This window comes from Neodiprion lecontei, chromosome 4 (genome assembly GCF_021901455.1).
Source record: "Neodiprion lecontei isolate iyNeoLeco1 chromosome 4, iyNeoLeco1.1, whole genome shotgun sequence".
NCBI classification, from domain to species: Eukaryota; Metazoa; Arthropoda; class Insecta; order Hymenoptera; family Diprionidae; genus Neodiprion; species Neodiprion lecontei.
In genome coordinates, this window is record NC_060263.1 from 9,145,321 (window position 1) to 9,168,011 (window position 22,691).

At 37.1% G+C, this 22,691-nt stretch overlaps 1 protein-coding gene across 1 annotated transcript in view; it reads right to left on the minus strand.

The window, feature by feature from the left end:
- LOC107222970 overlaps positions 1-7,880 on the minus strand; it is a 32,962-nt gene extending 25,082 nt beyond the window's left edge. The window contains exons 1-3 of the mRNA XM_046737406.1: positions 7,849-7,880; positions 2,343-2,439; positions 1,602-1,800 (exon numbers count right to left, since the gene is read on the minus strand). Of these exons, the coding sequence (XP_046593362.1) occupies positions 1,602-1,771 (170 nt within the window). The 5' untranslated portion in view covers positions 1,772-1,800; positions 2,343-2,439; positions 7,849-7,880. The remainder of the gene's footprint in view (positions 1-1,601; positions 1,801-2,342; positions 2,440-7,848) is intronic.
- Between the last annotated feature and the right edge of the window lie 14,811 nt (positions 7,881-22,691).

Consider the following 22,691-nt stretch of genomic DNA (forward strand, 5'->3'; position numbering starts at 1 on the left):
CTTCGAAAGGTATTCGGTTTTTTTTTTTTTTTTAGATTTTTTGAACTCGCTTCGAATTTTATAAAATTTTTTAAAACGATTTTATTGATCAACATAATTTAAAAATCTGAAAAAATTCTGATAAATCATGCCTCGGGTAGCAAAATTTTTAAGCTTACAGCCGGAGCGGGGAGATTTTTTCTTCTTACTGATTCAAGCCTTTTCCGAAAAAAAGAACGCTCAAAAAAAATTAGAAGCGGGAGTCATTTTACTACGAATGATTGCTGACAAGTTTTCGTATAGCAGACTGGATTTTTGAAATTTTTTATAGATTTTTCTCAAGAGATTTTTTTTCTTCTTTATTTTGCTGATAAAACAAAATTGCAAATGGTAAAATGGTTCCGAACAATTTAAAAAAATTTTTAAAAATACGACGTGATGTACGAAAATGTTTCAACAAGCATCCATGGTGGAATGACTCCCACTTCTAAATTTAAAAAAAAAAGGTTTTTTCGGAAAAAGCTTGAAAACAGTAAGAAGAAAAAAACGTCTCCCTAATCTCGTCACTCTCCCACGATCCTTACAGCAACCTTATCGTCTCATTCCTGTCATCCTATTTCCATTCTGGCCCACGCCACTCGCTTTTTGCCGACTCCGCTAATTCTATTCGCCGACGAATAAACGACGTCCACGGACGTAACAGTGAGAACAATCACATAAAAAATCGCGGGCCCAATCCGAGAGGTCAAGGATCAAACCCAGGTCAATACGGTACGTACTGCCCTGTATACAGTTCAGCTCCAATATTTACCCAATGTAGACAATGTTTTTGCAAACTAACCGATAAGACTTTTGGCTTAATTCTACGTCTCTTGATTGTTCACTCATTCATACAATACCCATTACTGATCATCCAAAAATGTAACTATGTTTCACAAAGCACAGGAATACATCTTTAAAAAACGAGATGACAGCAGTCACCGCTTTCTCAAACGTCATTTGTGAATCGAGGAAATAATTTTACAATTTTGGCTTTAGGAAATATAAAAACATTCATAAAAATGTACCAGAGTTAAAAAGAACAACATCAAAAACAATGTCAAACATCACATTCAAATTCGAAGATCGTGTAATCTGGGACCTGTAAGGTGAATTGAAGTCGGCCCATAAGAAAAATCGCGTTCCACAAACAATCAATGACTATTTTAAAAACATATACATTAAATGTAAAAATTGAAAATAACTTAAACGCGTGAAAAAAAATTAACATAAAGACTTGAAATATTAATTGTCATATTGAAGAAATAGAACTAGTTTTAATCTGTTCAATCACGGATAAAGTCAAAAACGGTGAAGTCTGAGTCAGTAATATTCATCAAATATATTCAAAAATCCGAAAGCGCGCGAATCCTTCTTATCGTTAGTCTTGAAGAAATCAGTTGAAAGCAGTAATCCATTTTTCAAACTTCATTTGTGACTGGCGGAAACAATTTTCTTTTTATTCAATTCATACGACCGGCTTCAAAGAAATTAGTATCAACCGTGCAGAGCAAAGGTGTACGTATCATGTGCTGTAAATAATTCGTAATAATTAATTGATTTCACGGTACTGCGATACTCACGATTCGAGGGTGTAACCCGGCCTCGTGGCGTCTGTCGCGAGGTAACGAATGGCTTGAGGATGCGATTGGTACCTACTGCTTGTGAGCAATGGTACCAATTCAACGCCGCCGGTAAGTTTGTAAACCTCGACGTCCTCGTTGTATCTATTCTTCGGATCCAAAGGCGGCATTGGTCCCGGATAAGGATCGGGACTTATCCCTGCAACGAAAAAAAAGAATGAACGATGGAAACATGGTGACTGATATATTCAGTAAAACAGGTATCGTTGAAAAAACTGTTTGAATATTGTTGGAATGACGGAAAACGAGGTACGCGTAACCATTTTGCGCTATTGGCGATCATTTTGGTAATCGCAACGCAAAATCAGTTTCTGACGTTTACTCTACTTTTTTAGTTAAACAAGGCTTTAACGTCAATTTATTCTTGCACAGGCATTAAATTTTCGCAGCAGTTACAAGAAAATATGGTAACAGTGATTGTAATGAGAAAGAATAGTAAGAGATACTAGACTTTCTGGTAACAGCTACAAAAGTAATTTTCACTTTGTACCTAGAAATATATTTTTCGATCGTGGTAAAAAATGTAAATAGTTAAGGACTGAGCGGTAACCGGAACTAAAAATTTCTCTCAGTGATGTAACGGTCCCAAGTGGAGAAAGTTGTCATACTTGCGGTGAAAGATTTGCTGTTTTTCTAAGCTACGTCAATGTCTCTACATTTTTAGTATCATGAACGTAATACCGTAAGTCGCTTTTGCGTCGTAGAATTTATTCGTATCCGTAATAGCCAGCGGGTCGATGTCACTTCGATCAATACGCGGCGATCGGATCGTCCAACCCTGAAAAACAATTATAACATAATCGCAAGTTTGACAATGAGGAAAATTCTTGGGCGGGACAGGAATTGGACTGTAAATAACCGTGGGAAAAAATTATCGAACGATACTTGTCAGCGAACCAAAAATTGTAAAATCGTATAATCGTAGTGAACACAACCACATGTATATAAGCTGTGAAGAATAAATTGTATCTACTAACAATAAGTGAATATTGCAACACGTGGTAAATTGGAGTTGCGAAGTTGTAAAGAAATAAGGTTCGTTCCAGATTTCCAAGATTTTATTTCAAAGACCTTAATCGTATAAGCCAGACGATGCGGAACAACATGCTTTACAAGTTCTGAAAATTATCATTCTCGAGCGCCACTATATTGATATAATAAGGCTTATTTAATTACATTGTTATTCGCATATGGAAAATGCATCCAAAAACAAATATCAAAATAACATTTTTTGATACATATTTCAATTTTATAGATTCACTGAAGTTTTTAGACCGCAATTGAATAATTTTTGTACGTGAAATGAGGTAATTTTTACCTGTTTATACAACTGTCACGGATAATTTACGAGCTATCAATAAATTAAAATATTGTTTACTGGACTGAAAATATGAAAAATAATTTCAACGTGACCGAATCCATTCCACATCGAAAATCGGAAAACTTTGAAAATAGTATTTTCCCAGGCTAACGAATTTCTGAAATTGCGAGAAATAAAAGCACGGATAACAGTAAACGCGTATGAAATTGACGGAGATAAACTTTATGCAGTCACAGAATAGAATGCAGTGGAACAGAATTTTTTTTTTTTTGTTTCTTACTAAATTTTAATTTAATCAAGTAATTCTTTTTCGCGCAGGCGAAGTAAAAGACCTAACTGTACCATATATATATATATTTTTTTTTAATCCGTTTGTTTCAAACAAACCGAAAACAAACATTTCTCTCAGTGACAAGTGACAACTTAACGAAGCGCATGTTGCGCCATGCCTCACCCCTATTTTGACTGAGGTGGTCAAACATTTGGGGAAAAAATAAGTTTTACAGAAAACAACTTTCTCAGTGATTGTAGTAAGTGGACGTCAAGTTCGCTTTAGATGTCTCGATAGAACACCTAAAATATCGTTGTCATTAGAAAACTACTTACACAAAGAAATTTTTCCCCGTAAATTAAACAGTTTCGATTGAAGAAAACCCGCACCGATATTCCAAAAACAAATTGATCAGTTAATCTACTCAACTATAAGCGATCAATCAGTAACTAAAATACCAGCTATACTCGAGAGTAAGGGGGGGAGAAATAAGAGAAATGGCCGGCATGAATAAATCGTGTTCAAAGCGAAGGGCGGAAAACGTGGCTCGTCGATAAAACTCCACGGTCGCAAATGTTGAAAATACAACCAGGTACCGGTTGTTTAATTTAAGAGGCGATGACGCTCCTCGCGTTGCTCGAGAGCGTGTATACCACTTATACCGTGTATACAGTACCTGCAAGGCTCGTATAAGTTCTGCATTTTACGACCGAGTTACACGGCCATTGGTACAAGCATCGAGTCGATAGCCGTCTTAAAAAAATCTCAATCAATTGAAAATGCGATTCGAACGGTCAAGGCCGTATAAAAACGCAATTTCATCGTTTATATTCCGGTGTGAAAATACTTTAACGCTTATTGTCAGTGTATCCGTGTTATATAAACTAATATCTGCAGGCAGGTGGTAAATGCACAATATATTACGTGCTTATGTAACCGATGGAAGATTTTACGAGAATATCGCTCTCGTAAACTGCACGTGAACAAAACTGGCCCCGTCGACCAAAGAGTGAAAATTCCGCGGTACGGTATAACTTCTTCTTTATACCGAGCGTAAAACCTCCTTTACTTCGATCATGCTCGTTCCGCATCGCTGTTCGTCTTTCATCATTATCCTAGTTCTACCCTCTTCATCGAGTGGCTTATACACCCAGACTTTGCTTCGATACTTCACTCCGTGCTCGTGGGAATTCTACGTCCCCTTCATCGACCATTTCTGAAGAATATCGTACGGTGTTAGCGATTTTCCGATTCGGATGATTTTCTTATTCTAAAACTGTATACGTGAAGTTGAAGAGATCAAAAAAATTCACTATTAAAAACGGTACGGGTTGAATAATACACAACGCGGATTTTTTCGTTAGCATTGTTACAGATTATTGAGAATACAAATGTATGCAATCTGTATAAAAAGATTAAACGTTGTCGATGTTTTGTCACTCTCTTAATCAAGATCACTTGACTGCTTGTAGAAATCTATTTCTTAAATTTTTTTCAATCTTCATGGATTGAGAAAAATTTTTATTAATATTTACTTTCTGAGACTGATTTTCCGTTACCTTTGACACGATTGTAATTGTATTTAATTTCGGTTTTCTATTCTTCAGAAAAATATCATCTATTATATCGTTCCGTACAACTTCTCGTACGGAATGAGCAGAGAATTCTTTTATCCTCATTTTCTGTATCAACGTTCATCAATGTATTTTTTAAATTTGAACGACATAAATTAGCAATCGCAGCTTATCGATGAATCAGAGACTAAAATGTTACAAAACCCAATCCATCGATTGGTCCGATTTCTCGTGACAACACCGCTTTCGCTTTGACGGCACATCTAACTCTTAAAGGGGATGTATCTTAGAGGTTTCGTAACTCAAAATTCAAAGTCCTGTATACATTCACAAGATTCACATGTGTTATAACTTCTCAGTCTCCGCATATATTGACACTAACACGTGTATTCCAACACAGAGAATAATTATACCAATTTTAGTCAAGTAACGACGACGTTTTCTAGACAAATGTCGACAAAACAAAGATATGTGTTACATAATTTACTCCATTTTCGTCTGCCAATATCCCCTACAGCAAAATCTTTTTCGCATAAATCTATATCTTCATAGCTTTATGCCTGTGCCTAAATTTTCATAAAAAAAATTTATACCAACTGCAAATATTTGAAGAAAAAAAAAAAAAAACACCTCGATTTTTTCTGCGAATGTCTTCAACAAACGGAGTTCCTTCAGGGCTAATGTAGGGATACGTCAAACCGATCGTCACCCGATAGAATCTCTACGTAATTCATTAACACCGTCTCATAAAACGATCTCGGTAATTATTAGAAATGCAATTTGACGTGAGAAATTTTAGAAACAGATGAATTTTCGCTGCCTGTGTAGTTGATTTTGTTTCTTAGAAATTTCGCATTTTACAGCAAAAAAAAAAAAAATTAGATGCTTCTTCTTAGTTGTTTTGAAATTGTAATCATTATAAAAATAGAGAATAGTAGATTTTTCCCCGAAAAATATCGTTACCTACGAATTAAGAAAGTTAAAAATAGAATAAGGAGGAATAATCGAGTCGGAAAACTCGATATTGGTGCAGCGTGTAGTTTGTGCGCGTGGTTACAGCTGTGAAAGTTTAATTACCAATTTCTCGTTAAAATCACGTGTTCTCGGCAATTTCTCTTCCTTCGTCATGCGTCGTTCTGTCTCGATAGTATCTAATTATATTGAAATAGAAAAAATTCTGAATTAAAACTACGAAGAATTTTGATCCCCATTTTTTTTTTTTTTTTCATCTTCTTTGTTTTATACTTTTTTCAACTCTCCATACAGGAACTATTGCACATTACGGGACAGCTAATACGAGTCTCTGGAGAGAAATTATAAAAAGGCAACAAAGAAGCCTCATCATTCATACTCGGATTCTTGAAACTTTCTTCCTTATAAATGAGATAAGGATATAATGTACAGTTTGAAGAACTGAATAACAGTAAAATAAATTTAACCCGTCTACGTCGCTTGGATTCGCTCATTAATTTCTACAGACTGTATATATATATATAATATAATACTTGAAACGTTGGCATAGAAAATACGAAATTCCTGAAATTGCCTTCATTTTTTTTAACGATAAGACACAGCTACTGTGTATATGTCTGTGTACAGGCTTTATCTCTAAGAGGCAGCTCCGGCAATTTCACAGAACAAAAAAAAAACATTTTCACCAAACTCTCGTTCCTCGAAAACTCGCGTGGACAGTCAGATAAGCTCGGTGACACGATAGCGGGTTTTATTTGAAAAGGGAATAATAAAAATTAAAGAAGAATGAAAAAGAGTCGCACATTGTCAAGCTCTGGACTCGTCCCCGAGATTTTATTACGCAGTGTATGCGACACGTAGCTACATATTCAAGTTCAAGCAAATGTGAATGTTTGATTGAGGCAAGACCCGAACAATTTCATAATTACATTCGAAAACTTTTTCTAAGTAAAAAATCAAGAAAACACGAAGTTATCTCGAAATTTTCACAGAACAAAAAACTTAGGAACTGCTTAATTGATTTGTATGAAAATCAATGTCCACGAATTTTCGAATTGAAGTTTTTTCAACTTACCAGTCGAGTAAGTAAATTAAACCGTTATTACACAAGATTTCATGAAATTTTCAACCTTCCAAAAACTTTCACGTGACCGTGAAAATCTTCAATTACTTTAGAAGATTTTGGCAAATTTTAAACATTTCTTAAAAATATTTCCCTAGACCTGGACGGTTTTCAATGATTTCAAAAACATGTGATTACGAACTATTACGAATTTCAAAAATAGTAGATCCTACGGTTAGAATGTAGTAGGGTGGTCCTTACTTAGGGTGTTGATGATTTTTTTTCAGACCACCCTCCAAATCAACTATAAATAATTCAAAAACAATTTCCTAATTCTTTCAGATTTTTATATCAATTCTAACCCGTGCCTGTAAATGGATGGATATCACCATTTAAAATACACCCGTTTCAGATACATTCTCAGCATATAATTTATTGCAAGAGTGACGATGTTCGAATCAATCTGTAATTGCGAAGATTTAGTGAGTATTAGTGCTACTATCTGAGAAAAAAATCACATTATCGTACCAACCAATCTCGACGAATTGCACACCCTACAAATTTGACTTTTTCTTTTTATTTATAAAAAATGCAATTGTCTATATTACCTGGTACGATGATGTAAATTTTTTCTCAGATAGTAGCACTAATGCTCACTAGAACCTCACATTCGTGGATTTTTTCGAACATTATTACTCTTACAGTAAAATATATACTAAGAACATATCCGAAACACGAGTATTTTAAATTGGGAAATCCTTCCTCTTACAGTCACGGGTTACAGTTGATATAAAAATCTGAAAAAAATTGTGAATTGTTTTTGAATTATTTATAGTTGATTCGGTGGGGTGATCCGGAATAAATTCGTCACCATTCTAAATGAGGACCACCCTAGAATGTAGTAAAGAAAGTCGTTCGTGAAATGAAAATCTCTGACAGTGCTGGTGTACCCGGACTTTTTCTCTAAGTGTAAAAAAACACGTCACCAAGATGTCTGCGATATCGGTGCTTTTGCTGTCTTTCCGGCCTCCTGCGGTACGATTCCTCAGCCAATTGATCCAGAGGTTGATTTTTGGGGTAACTGGAGCTCGCTTCCCGGCGAGGAGCCGTCGCAGGAACCTCGCCATCAGGGAAAATCCTCGTGCGATCGTTCGTGCCCTGGGGTTTCGATTCCTTCGCAAAACATATTTCAAGATATCGTCGGCGAAACGAGAACGTAGCTGGCGATATGTCGGTGGGTTGTGCAATTTTCATTCCTGTTACGTACCGGGTCATGTCGTGGAAATGTCACATGGACGATTTGACATGCGTGTAAATTCGCCTGCAATTATGCAATTCAGGTTACACGGAGTCGGCCAATCTTGAATTGCATAAATGCAGGTAGATTTATGATGCGTGTTGATGACATTCATTGACCGCGAAATGGTTTTGCGCTTACAATCCACCCGGTTCAATTGAAATATTCTATCTAACCATGCCAGAAAATGTCTCCAACGAAGAAGCCGACGTATCTTAGTCCAGAAAATCGATTCAACTGATCGGTTGGTAACAAAAAATTATGTAATCACTAAAAAATGGTGATAAGATTCCCGAAAAAACCAGAGCAAATGTGACGAGTATCATAAAATTACTGCAAAAAGTTCAAAGAATTTATCAAATCGAACTTTTGACTTTCGACAAACTTAATTTTATCGGGGACGAGCTTCTGCGACTACGATACGATGTACCGTGAAATAGATTCACTCGCAAACCAACACCCTAATGTTTGTGACATTTTAACATCAACTTGTTTTCATTGGAACTAACGAACAAATTTTATTTGAGAATTTTGCTATCATTTTCAGCGAGAGCGTGGAACCTCCTCAAACTGCCTATACATATACGACATTTCCACGAAATATTCTGGTATATACCTATATCATGTAACACACACTGCATGTATCTTGGTTGGCAACGGATGTGAGATTTGAAAAAACATTTATTTCGTGTTACCCACATCTCCCGCTTTCGCAACGTGCGGAAACATTCGTCAAGTGCTTTCGGAGGACGTCGCTCTACAAGCACTTTCAAGATATGAAACGTAGGAATCGCGAGCTATCTCCTCTCGAGATGAGCTATAGCTGACTCTACTCACTCCTCGGTTCTCGTTCGACCCGCCCCAGATCCCGAGTTTCTACTTCAATTACACCCTGCACCGTGGTTTTCTCACAGGTTAAAGGAAATATTTGACACTACTATTATTCCTATTTCGGTCGAATTGAAGGAAATTCTCGCTTATCGAAATTTGCTGGTTATTATATAATCGTAAATTTAAACGACAAAGAATATCGAATCGCTCGATCGCTGTGAAAAAATAAGCTTATACCTACCATTGCATTTATTTCATACTAATACCAGCAAATGAACCAATTTTGATATTATTAATTTACTTGTGTACAAAATAATAAGCCTACATCGGATTATTAATTCAGACTTGACAAACACTTGAACGGGATTCTTTTCGCTCGTTCATATTCATATATCACATGTATAGGTAATATACAGCAATATTTCTTCTATAACAATAAAATAGAGATTCAAATTAATCTTGTTTTTCTCAGCCAAGGATGAAGCCCTGATTTACAACCTCATATCTAACATTGAAAAAAACTTTAAATTTTGCACTTTCTATGGGTCGCAGTCTTCTTTATGTCTCAACATAACAATTATAAAGTACGACAGGCTTGCTTGCGCAGACGCTCAGAGTCTGGACATAACAAAATATAAAATGATTCAAGATATTTTGGATAGTCACTGAAAAAAGTGTCTCGAAATATTTCTCATGAAAACGCTGATCCGATGACCATAAGTAACGTTCAGACGAAAATATTTACAAGAGAGTACACGGATCGATATAAAACCATAAAGCGCATAGTTTTCACTGTTTCTGGATAATTTCACTTCAGTCTCGTCTAATATATCGACTCGCGGCAGGAAATAAAATTGCACCGTACCTCAACAGTTTACGAAATTCTAGAAAAAAGAACATCAAAATATTAGGAATTTCTAAAATAATCGCAAACCTTTCGAATATCCTTAATTGCACGGGGTAATTTCATTACACGAGAAACATACTTATTCAAGACTTGACTCGAATGATTTCACTCTGACCAAAACTGGAATTCATTGAACTCGGCTTGACTGTAAGGTTCCATAAAATTAGTCGAACGTAGTAACGAATTTCTACATCGAAATTGGAATGCTCTTAGAGATCCCCAAAAGATTTCGTCAAGGGTTTCGAAAGAAGGTATAAAAATGATAAATTACCGAATACTCCCCAGAAATATTTTCAAGTTAAACTACTGACTTTTTGAAAGATCTCATAAAAATTGCTTGAATAAAGTTTTTTGCTTTCACCGATAGAATCGTTTATTTTTATACACGTATCTAAACTTCGTCCGCATAATTACCTAGGTTTTATTTGCTGATAGCTATGCGATTCTAACGTAAATTCAATAGAAGTAGTGCCTTTTAATACTCGATACATATTTCACACTAAAGCTGTGCGATTAATTGATAATCGTAAACTTCGATTTTTTTTCGATGAATCGATTAATCGTTGCTCCAATTATATTAATCAGGAATTCCGGATAATTCTTTTGCCGATCAATAAAATAATCGCATTTCCCTAATTTGTAGAACAAATGTTTTCTCTAAAATTTCCTGTGATTATCAGCTTATATATGTGCTGATCAAACTAATCAGTGTCAATATCGATTACACAGCCCTGAAAAATTTTGTCGAGAAACCGTCTAATAAACGATTTAGTATATTTCCGACATTTCCGTATTCTGGTGGATTCAATGCAATGGCGTTACCCATTTCTTTCAATCACGTTAGGATCGCGAAATATTTGATCGAAAAATGGCATTTTTGATGAAAATTACACTTTTTGACTCGCATTATCTGTCAAAGCCGCTTCATAAAGTACGGTGAAAAAATTTATGTTATGTGTTATAACCTATAGAATGAAACACTTTATTGTTTATTTTATCACCCTAAGAAATAGCCATAAAAATATATTTTAAACCCAAAAATTTCATATTTCTCACGTTCATCGAGATGTACGCATTTCTCCCTATTTTAAACGCTTCTTCAATGTGACAAGGTTACTTTCATTCGACTCAAATAACAACTTAAGTGTATACTTCCACATAAGAAACCAACATTTTTAACCTCTGGCATTATTGCAATGGATATGAGTGCTGCAATAGGGTGAAGAACATAACAGGCCAGCCCACCACCATACGTTGGAAATACATAAACTCGTTCATTTAGCAATTCCTTGAAAAAATTTTGCAGGGCTCTGATTATTTACATATATAACGATTGATCTAAGTAGATACGACATTCCTTTTTGACTGCGTGTCGTGCTTTCACAGGCTCCTGAAAATGCGGAGTGATGCTGCAGAGATGTAGTCAGTCATTGGTTGCACTAAAAAGTAATATTAGGGAAGAGACATATCTCCACGTTACAAAAGTGCACCACATTTTGCTGAAAAGCTTTTAGTACCAATAGCGCTATTCGCGGCGCTGCCATCGTTTGTTGCACTGCGCCTAATGGCTGGCAACACTAATAACATCGCGTTTTATTCCGGATGCAACAAACGCAACCAGCGCTGCGCGCGGTGCTATCGGTACTACGAACTTTGTACACAAATCTGTTCCACTTTTGCCATCCGACATAACAGGGAGATATGTCTGCTCCCTAATATGACTTCCTGGGTTGCACACACAGACTTCTACGCAGGTTTGGGCACTCCGAGCCCCTTACTATAGAACGTCGCGCGACCGTATCGAAGCCTGTGTTTCTTAGTTTGTGCACCAAAGACCGGAGCACTGCAATCTCGGAGGCCGCGGTTTGCAACAAAGAGGATACAATAAGTAGACCTCTCCCTCACTAGCGCCAGCGTCTAAAATTCAGAACATTGGCTTCACCGTGATCACGGTTTTAGAAACGAAGTTCGCAGACCTGTGTCGAAGACCATATATGATTGCACGTAATATCGACATGGGGAATAACTATGGAAAATATGAATAGAACAGTTTGAAAGCAAGTACGTACCCTGAATGAACTGTGAATTCTGCGAGGCGGTTCTGGCGAATACAATCGAACGTTCTTTTTGCGGAGGGTTGCCGCACAGGGAGCGCCACCCCCCGGCTTTCCCCAAGGATGATACTGCGCCAGCATTTTTTTCAGCTGAAAAGCACCAATTACGCCGTTAGATAATGACAAATGATCGGAAAAGGCGAAAGAAGAAACAACCGGAGATCAATAAATCGTGGGATATTCACAAGATCGTAGGAATTAAGTAATTTGCCCTGTCACAGACTTTCTTTTCTAATTCGACTGTTCCAATTTTCAACCCAAAGCGGCGGTACAAACATCCAGTGATATAGAAATAGAATACCTGCTGTTGGTCTCGACGCCTTTGACGCGAAAGCTCCTCTTTGCGCTGTTCCCACACCGCATTTCCTTCTTCGACGAGCCGACGTTCTCGCGATTTGCGCGCAGCCTCTTCAACTTCCGGTACGTACGAAGTCCCCGGATATTCCGGTGCCTCTTTCATCGCTGCTGTCAATGTTGAAACCCAAAATGTGTTTTGAAATTAATAAATAAGAAACTTATATTTTGTATGCAGATGTGCTAATTTTTTTTTTTTTTTTTTCTCCGTAAAGCCTTCCTCGCAAACTGGACACATTCAGATATGTTTTGTTGCACACTGTATTTCAATGGCGTTTACGGAAACTAATTTTAATTACTTTACGTTTTTTAACGAAGTCGTCTCGAAGATGGACGTACGGTTTTCATAGTTGGTATATCGTCAAATTTGAGCATAAAACAAGTGGTTAACTTGGCTGAACTGATTAGGGTCAGCTTAAGAACTTCCTGCCAGGATACATTTCCAGCTCATAAGACATTAACAAATAAAATTAATTTTTTTTCTCATTCTCCTATTCAAATAAATCTACAACTACAAAACCGTATTTTGTCACTTCTAAGGTCACAAAAGTCCCGTCGGCTGAGACCAAAATCATCCACATTCGTCTACTGGTTAGAACCAGATGTTGAACAAAAAATTAATCCCATAGCACACCCACGCACACACATACACAGCATGCGTCCGAAAGTAGTCGGAGGTAATTCTCTAGACCTTGAAGTGTCGGAATCTAGTGAAAAATCAGCTTTTATTTTCGGGCTGATTATAATGATATCTCGATGGTAGCTGAACGTTTCTCTTTCTTCAAAAAAAATAGTAATGAGAAGTTAAAAGCCAGTTTCCTACGAACTTTCCTGTATAATTTTAGCTGGTTGTTACAAATTAGCCACTGTTTCTAGCCTAAAATAATTGAAAAAGTAATTTTTTTCGTACAATCTACAATTGCGCAATTGTTCTACAAAATTTCAATGGTTTCTAAATGGAAAATTGAAAGTGACACGAATACATACACAAAATCTTAACGGCGAGCATAAACTTCTAGCTAATGAATGTTTAGTTTATTTATTTACTTCGAACGCCTCAGAAGTGTCATCGCACAAGTGTTTATCATGAGAAAGGTATTTTTGGCCGAGAAATTTTTTTTATAATCTCACGATTATTTCAATCATTTATCTCAAAAACAGTGAAGTTACCACTTTATAACTTTTTCCACTAATATTGCAGGCTGTCCAATGTATCCGGGTTTTTTTCAAGTCTACTCGATGGAAAAAATAATTCTCTCCTGTTATTTCTAATTGAAATTGCTTCAGCGAAATGACGGCTAGAATCGCATAAAAAAGCTCATAGAAATGCGAACTTGTCTATCTCATAATATATCAATTGAACAAAAAATATTTCCAAATTATCTAGTGAAAGTTTTCTTAGCTTGGAAACTTCACGACAACTTCAATCAAATTATAATAATACTAGTTATAGAACTAAAAATCTGGTCCAGTTAACCACAAAAGCCTTATTACACGCCTTATATTGAGACAGCGACATTTGCAAACTTATTTATATACCGTCGTCTTACTACGAATTCATAGCCTCACAATAGGTTGTATAGGACATTTGTCAGATATAACCTACCCTGTATAGTAACACGTTATATCTTATTGTACATCATTCGGATGTTACGGCCTCTAAATCCTTGGGAATTATACGAAGTGAGCTCTTAGGTATGCGTAATGTCAGCCATCAACCGCTAGATTCACTGATTAAATTAGATACGGCAGCGTTGATGGTAAATTTATTCATTATTTTAGATTATCAGCTCTACTTGGTCCCCGTATTTTTTCATATTGCATTACCAATTTCGCGGAAGATATATGGATGGATAGTTTACCCTACCAATAGGCGAGTGGCAACTGCATTGCTTCTGTATAATTACAAATATTTACACGCATCAATCCTATAAGTTCAATCTACCGGGCTATTTTATGGAACCGATGGACAATATGACATACGGTAAACCCTCCTGCATTTATACAACTCCGAGTACGTTTAACCTATCGGAATTTGTATCGTGGTCCGTGATTGGAGAGAATGATGAGTCGGCCAATCATGAACAATGATATCAATATCGATGGATAGATGTACTTACAATTGCCGAAACGCAGGCGGATGTCAGTAAAATGTACGCCGAATTGCATTAATGCAGGCGGATTTGCCCTACATTAAATTGATCGTGGAACATTCCCACGGAATATCGCGGTATAAAGCGAACCGTGCGTAAATCAACGATTAGGAATAAAACGAAAATCCGGAAAATGACTAATCGTCTCAGCCCTTTGAATCAGGAAACCCCACGAGCTATCAGCGGAAAATCTTATTACACCATGCAGAAATAGACTTTATATGAGACTCGTGAGGAGCATGTATATGGGGACACCACATGCCTCGCAAAGGGCAAAATTATTGACTTTCCCTTGCCAATGACTCAAGAATTGATACTATTTTCTCAACACCTTGACTATAAATTCCAAGCAAAACTTAATCGCTGCAACCATTTTGTAAAATATCTTTTTAATCTAATTATTTTCTAACAACTTAAAATCTAATATTTGGCAAAAATTTTTCCGGTCAAAATTTTGTTCCTGTACTCTGTACAATATCTTCAAATATTGTATTCAATAAGAACACCTCGTAAGATTGTGCTAATATCGAAAACTTTTGAAGTAATGGCACCACGATTTTGTCCACTCGGAGCCTTGTTCGTTTTCACAATTAGATACTAATAATAATGATAAGTTTATTTATCTTTCATCGTACACATTTGACAAAGGGGGTACCTGCCGTATCTGTATGACCTTTTTATAGACGTTACTAGTTTTGTGTTTTTACCCATTTTACGGTTTACATTATAATTTATCCATATTATGGTACGGACAAATCCGAGAGAAAACAAAATATATGCCAATAGAATAAAAGATAACAGAAGTAGAATCTGTTAATAAATTATTAGATACTATAATATACTAATGAATTAGAATTTCGAAAACCTGGTTTTTTGAAACACTTTATTTCGAATGAATTTTTGCACAGCTCCGCCACTATTTTTTCGTACAATCTACCACTAAAGCATAAATCGTACAAACCAGTTAAAAGCCTGGACCGTCGAAGGTTGCGGAATGCATGATTCTGCGAAGCCGTTGAAACGTAGGAGCACAATACTCTAAAGGCGCAATACTTACCTGATTATCAAATTCTCGAATCGCAATCCAAAGATCTGCAATGAAACCGTCCTGCTCGGACTTCGTAACTTGCCAACTTTTGCTTCGACTGCATCTACTGAAAATGAGGTCAAATATGAAATTCGCACTGTATACGAAACGTTCATAGAGATAATAATCACCGGATATGTCCAGCAAAGACTGGGCTACATTCTGCAATTTTTGATTCCACTGCTCACCGGGCGTCTTGAACACGCGACTGCCAAACCCGTAGCTTCAGGACGACGTCGACAACCCCGAGACTGGCTCGGCGACGTCGCCTGCCGTCGCACTAGCAGCCTTTGCTTCTGTGTAGATCTTCACAGTTGAACGAACACCATCATACCCCCGGGTCTTTTCAACGATCAAGAGGGTTAATAATATGCTTAGGTACGACATACCTATACGTTTCATCACCGACCTTCAACGTCCCACATCGTGACCAGAAATCAAGTAAAGGTGACACGATCACGAAATCATTGAAAACGATACATGTTAACACTCAAATATATCAAAATTTACGACTCTACTATATTTTCGTTCCTGTAAACCTTTAGACCAAGTCACCGACCAAATAATACAGAGAAAAATATTGATATTCTGATTTTAACTCGAGATCCAATGGAGAACTATTCTCGACGGAATTATGTTAAATAACGAACATATTTTTGAATACTGGTAGGTATCACCGAAAACAAGGCTCTCGTTGTGTGTTTGATAAAGATTATAAATTTCACAACAAAATAATATCAGTACACTGAGTGGTCCGAAAATATATTCAATCTTGAAACTGAAAAGTGAGGTTATGTTTGCGTGATTTGTGCACAATTTCAGCGACAGGGGATTACAACATTAATTCGCTGATTAGTTGAAACCATCATTACTATAAGAATCATTGGTAGCGTTACTTACGTATTTTCACACTAATAAAATGCTTAGAATTTTATACAGAGAAATATTGTTGACTTGACTCGGTGTATATGTATTACAATTTTCATCTAACGATATCGATTGAAGGTGACAAAGAACTTTTTATTACATATTTACAACCTCCCTATTTTTTCAATTTGTTCGATACTGCGATACTTTGTTGATTTTTAAGAATAGAGTGTTATCTTTCATGCGTCTTCTAACGCTGTACGAATTTAAGATTCAAATTATTAATCACATACGTATGTTGTGAGTTGAGAATAACGAATCAAAGAAATAATAATAATAAAGTCCAATTTTGTAAAAAGTCCGTTCAGAAATTTTTGTAATCTATTAGCGATCGTTATTAGGCTACAATTTCATGCAGTGCGGCTGCCGATCAAATTTGAAAAAATATATAAAAAATTAAAGAGTAAAAATTGCCGAGCAAGGTTGATCTACGTTGGACGTTATAATGAAACCAGACGATGCACAACGACTAACTAAACGGGTCATAAAAAGTCAAGAGAAGAAGTAAAATAATTTTCCACTGCTTAATATGAGAAATAATTTATTTCTATAGATCGCGATATTGCCAGAGTGAAATATATTTTGTAATTGTAATATTCGGCGCGTGAATTCGCCTCGAGGTACAAATAGAGGAAGCGAGATGCTATTTCGACGTGGTTGAATCCGTTTCGTGCGCAGGCAATTAAATGGTAATTTAAGGACGGATGAGGGCTGCAGACTCATCTCGCCGAGATTGTATTCCCCCATTGCAACCGAGCCCTGGAGCAGGAATTCCTGGCTATTAGCACTCTGTGACAATTTATAATTACTATATAGGTATACCTTCATAATGGAGGTACACAACGAAAAAGGCGCGCCGCATAACAATTTTATTAATTTTCATACTTCCAGTTGGTAAACATATTGTGTATGTTACTTCATGTTTTATAATCATTGTGATTATAACTAATTCATTCAATTATTGACAAAATTGGTGTACATATTAAATAACTGGTTTTCGTAGATCTTCTAAATTCCGAGCAAATATTTAAAAATCAGATGGCATTCTTTCTTTGGTGTAATGTATCATTATGCCTAATTATAATCTCTGTAAACACGGAATAATATCATTAAGCTGCAGCCTTTCAATCCCTCGATCCAGGGCCGCGTTTAGATTTATTTAAAAAAATAGCCTCTTAAATAGGCAGAGCACACAAGAGTCCAACATGAAGCTCAAACGCAACCCTGTAAAAGCTCAATAAGTGAATAACCTAGGAAGGCTATCCAGGTCATTCTCGGTGTATTACAAATCCTACTAGGATATATGAGCCTGCGGAAAAGAAGAAATTAGGTGCAAATCCCCAAAGTGTCGAGAAGTACCTGAATAGCAGCTTGCAACAATTGTAAGACGGGTCACGTCGTTCAGGCGCGAAACCGGTTATCTGAGGTTTGTACCCATCCTCAGTCCGGATAGACCTAGGCAAGGTTTTCTGCAGTTTGCCTGTCCCCTGTGCGAATAGAGGTGTTTCTGTTGAATGTCTTAAGACAACTACAGACGTATAACAACGGTCACCAACTCAACTCTCACTTACCCCGTAAAAGCTATCCACTTATGGATACATACCCGAAAGGGTATGGAGGGACTGGTTGTGATTGTTGTTGTGATTATTATTATTATTACTATTAGGTATACATAGGTATATATACACGTTCGTAATGCTTCAAGTGACAAGAATATAAGAAAGGCACGTATCGACATGTATTGATTATTCGGCGATTAATTATAGCTTGCATGACTGGAAGGAACCCTGCACTATAAAACTGGGCCGGAAGATGAGCCAAAGTCGCGAATTGTAACAAATGAATAATTCAGAAATATATACGTCACGCCTATACACAGAGTTAAATATATCTTCAGTCAACGTCCACAAATATAAGGTATTTTTGATAAACGCACATTTACACCATTAATTAATACATACACTGGAAAAAAACCTTCAAACATGAGTTTTTTTTTTTTATTCAACATTCTACTACAACTCACATGTACAATTTGAGTCGCATTCAAAAATATCCTATATACTGTGAATGTATGTACAATATTTAATAAGCAAAACTTCGTTAAAGATGTTGAACAATGCGATACATAACAATGCGGAAATTTTTATCTCCGTGATACACTCTATATATCATCAAACTAATATCCAAACGTGACACAATCTTGTCTGGAAATTTCTCTTCAAGTGGAGGTCTAGTGAAGTGACTAACGGTCCACGCGAACACCATAATTTATGTGTGGCTTCACTGTAGTGAAATTTTTGCACGGATACTTACCGTTTTTCTAAAGAAATCAATGCATCCAAATTTTTATACCCTACTTTATGGCAATGGATTGAAAAATTGTCAAGTCCATTTTATTTCTGTTTAATCTAAAATTTACAAATTCCTCACAGTTTATGTATACAGTACGCAAATACCTATACATCCGCTTCTCATATGAGCTCTCCAACGTTATCTACATACGTGCAAATTTGGTTTTAATTTGAAGCTGTCTCATAACCAGTCGTGTATACTTATTTGGAAGCTCGAGCCCGATGAAATTGATTGCAGTATTGAAAAACGTACATCTCATATATGAACAAGTTTCACTTGCAATTAATGTGGGTCAGGTATTCAATTAAATACGTATGTGTAAACGAGACAAATTTGAATCATGTATTATTTTATCTGAGAATTGTTATAATTAAAGAACGAATTTACCGCACCGTTTGATAAACTTAATCTCAAAAAAGTAATCGGCTAAAGAGCTTAAACTCTCAGGTCATATGAGACTAACTGCAGTCACGTCAAAAATGTGACAAAATAGTCGTTTATGAAGAGCAATCAGGCTTATTGTGAATCTTATTCTAAAAAACTCCCGGTGACTCTGTTTCTTTCTGATGTAAAATCAGTGTTTTAAAATTCCTTGTATGCCGCGAGCACTTTTTTAGTTACCTAGATGTAACTATATTGGTTTCAGGATTGTTTTTAGAAATTTATCCTGAAGTTAAATCATGTCAATCGTAGAGAAATTACTAAATCTTTTGTTCTCGATGCTTCGTGGGGGTAATGGCACTGCTCTACAGTTACCGACTCGCCAATGCGCTTACAATTTAAAGAGGATGGGATAGAATGGAGACTAAGGGCATGTTCCGTTTTCACTTCCAGTCCTGGCAGCACTGCAAGCACGTTCCTTTATACGGGCACGACAGAGTTGCCACTATTAAAGAAATTTGTTCAGATTTTAAGAATTTCGATCTGTCGCTAAGAAATAAGAAAAAGAAAAGTATCGTTAAGAAATTTTCAAAGTGGCAAAGAAAATGTCACGTATCTTAACAACTTTTGATATGTGACTATCTTATCGCTCGGTATGCAGCATTTGATGGGACCACTGTTCCGTACAGATCTGTACAATATAGGCTGGGACCTTAAGCCAACGCTCCATGTATGCGTTGAGTTCCGGCAAACGCATGCGGAAGGCGACTCCATGCACGCGGCAGACTTTAGCGCCACGCCACGTACGGAAATCGAAGATGCGTCGTAAAAATGTATATAAACGATAGCTACATAACCTAAAAGAAAGGAATACTCTATCGCATAATTCCGATCGGTTTCTCACGTAATGAATTACAAGTTCATTCACGTCATCACAATTATATTCCATAGTGGAATCTTTTGTTGATGTTATTGATGGTTTGTTTTCATAAACTGTTTTATACGCCATAACCTACGCCGCGTTGACTATTATTCGAGCCATGATTTGAGCTTTGCCAGATTCCGAATGGCCCCGAAGGTTCTCGACTTTAGCCGAATGACGTGCGGTACTGCGGAAAAATTAAAATATTTTGATCTCAACGCAGTGCGGTGCGGCATGCCGGAGGTTACCGCTGCCGGACTTGCGCCGGGCACCTGATTGGTCACCGCAGCATTTGCCGGAGCTCAACGCATACATGGAGTATTCGCTTAAGGGTGGAACTAATTTGGTGAATGCGACGGAATGTGTCACCGGAAATAGGGAGTAGCGCACGCTATTCAAATTTTTGATGTGTAACATGTTAACGCTCGGTATATTTTATGAATTTAAATTTTTTTTAAATTTGCGCGTTCGCCAGGTTAGATGTTACACATCATTGGCGACTACAGTAAGACTCGCGCAATTTTTTTCTTCTTGTTTATGCACTTTTATATAATTATTTGTACATCTAGATTATATTGCACAGGACAAACGTATACATGGATGTACAACATACCATCCATGGGCATCAAATTTAATCACGAATTAGGTCCTGATACTTAAGAAATTTCGTGGGCCCGTACTGAGAAATTAATATTCACAGAATGGCAACACTGGCGTCACAGTTCCCTGTGAAACTCTTAGGAACGTCATGAAATCTGCCCGCTAAATGACGTAAACGTACTGTAGTTACTCAGGAAGTAAGAGAGAAAGAGATGAAACTCCGGAAAACAAAGTTGGCCCAGATTTCAGCGCAGAATTAGTAGTACTGATTTTCGACACTCGGTACCGCAGTGTTCTTTGGTCCTTCAAATGTTATGATCATTGGGTGTTGACCAGATTTTGTTGAGAGCTGATAACTAACTAAATGGCCGTACGCTAGCATCTACTATGTAAACGTTGTTTTGGTTTATATTCTTCCAAATCATCAACAATTTCGTTCTTAAAATACAGTCGAGACATCGGCGCACAGCCGGATGACTGTTAGACAAAAATACATATAGTTGTCGGTACACCGACCTGTTCAAAACGGGGTTATCATTGCCGGGTATCACAAGAAGACGATTAAAAGAAGGCTTATTAGCACCATCGGAACCACAGATGGGAACTATGCAACTCACGAATCGCAAGCAAACATCAACAGAAATAAAATCCACTGTGAACCAGTCGATCAACTCTCGACTGCGCTTGTCGGGCAGCGTTTGGCTAGGTTCACGTAGGCGCGGCGGCGCAGAGCGCGGTCAGGCGGCAACCAATCAAAATGCTTAAAATCTAATAAACAATATATTTCAAGCATTTTTATTGGTTACCACTTAATCACGCTCATGTGAACTTAGGTTTTTACTGCCACTGCTCCTGAAATATAGTAATACTGGAGCGCACAACGTGCACAAAAGACGTGTCGCCACTCTATGTCCATTATCAGTAAGCCCACATGCAAAGATTGAACAAAAATATAAATATGCTCTTCCAGTGGCGAAAGAGAAATGGTGTCCTCCCCCTTCTAACTCTTTCTTTGCCGATCAAACACGAATATCTGTGAAAGACAGTATCCTCTCAATGTTCTATTATATATCTATTAAATATATATATTCATATCAATGATGCGTAAGCTTTGATAATAGTCAAAGTAACTTACTTTAAGTAAGTGATACTCCACATGGTCGGTAAGGTCGGGTTATAGCAACCTCTAAGGGTTGCTATTTCATGAGCAGTAAAAAGCAGCAGCAGCAACAGTTTTCCCCTATCACTTCTGGCGCAAGTTTCTGCTGCTCGCAGTTCAGTTTCTCGAGCGACAAGCCACAAGATCACAAGAAGCCACGACCTATTTCATGAGCAGCGCTGCTGCTGCGTAAAATTATCAGACTGATGCTAGTGAAAACTATTAAGTTACTAAACCACTGCTGCTTTTTACTACTCATGAAATAGCACCCTAAGGCTGGGATTTCATGGGCAGCAAAAAGTAGATGCAGCAGCAGCAATTCACTGAAAGTTACTAGCACTTCCTGCGCAAGTTTTTGCTGCTTGAAGTTCATTCATCCGAACAGCATAGCAGCAAACATAAGACATTGTATGAGCAGCGTTGCTAATGCGTCAAATCACCAAACAGATGCTAGTAACATTTAGTAAGTTACTAAACTGCTGCTGCCTTTTGCTGCCCATGAAATGCCAGCCTTAAGCTGGGTTCACCTAGGCCCGGCGGTACAATTGAGGGGTAACCAATCAAACTGCCTAAAATATAGTGTTCACTAGATTTCATGTATTTCAATTGGTTAACGCTCAACCGCGCTCCGTGTCACCGCGCCTATGTAAACCCAGCTCCAAAAGACCTGGGGTATGTTCCGATATATACTGCGAGCACTGTAAGGTGTGACGTCAATTTAGGCCATGTTCGAAAATTGACTGAC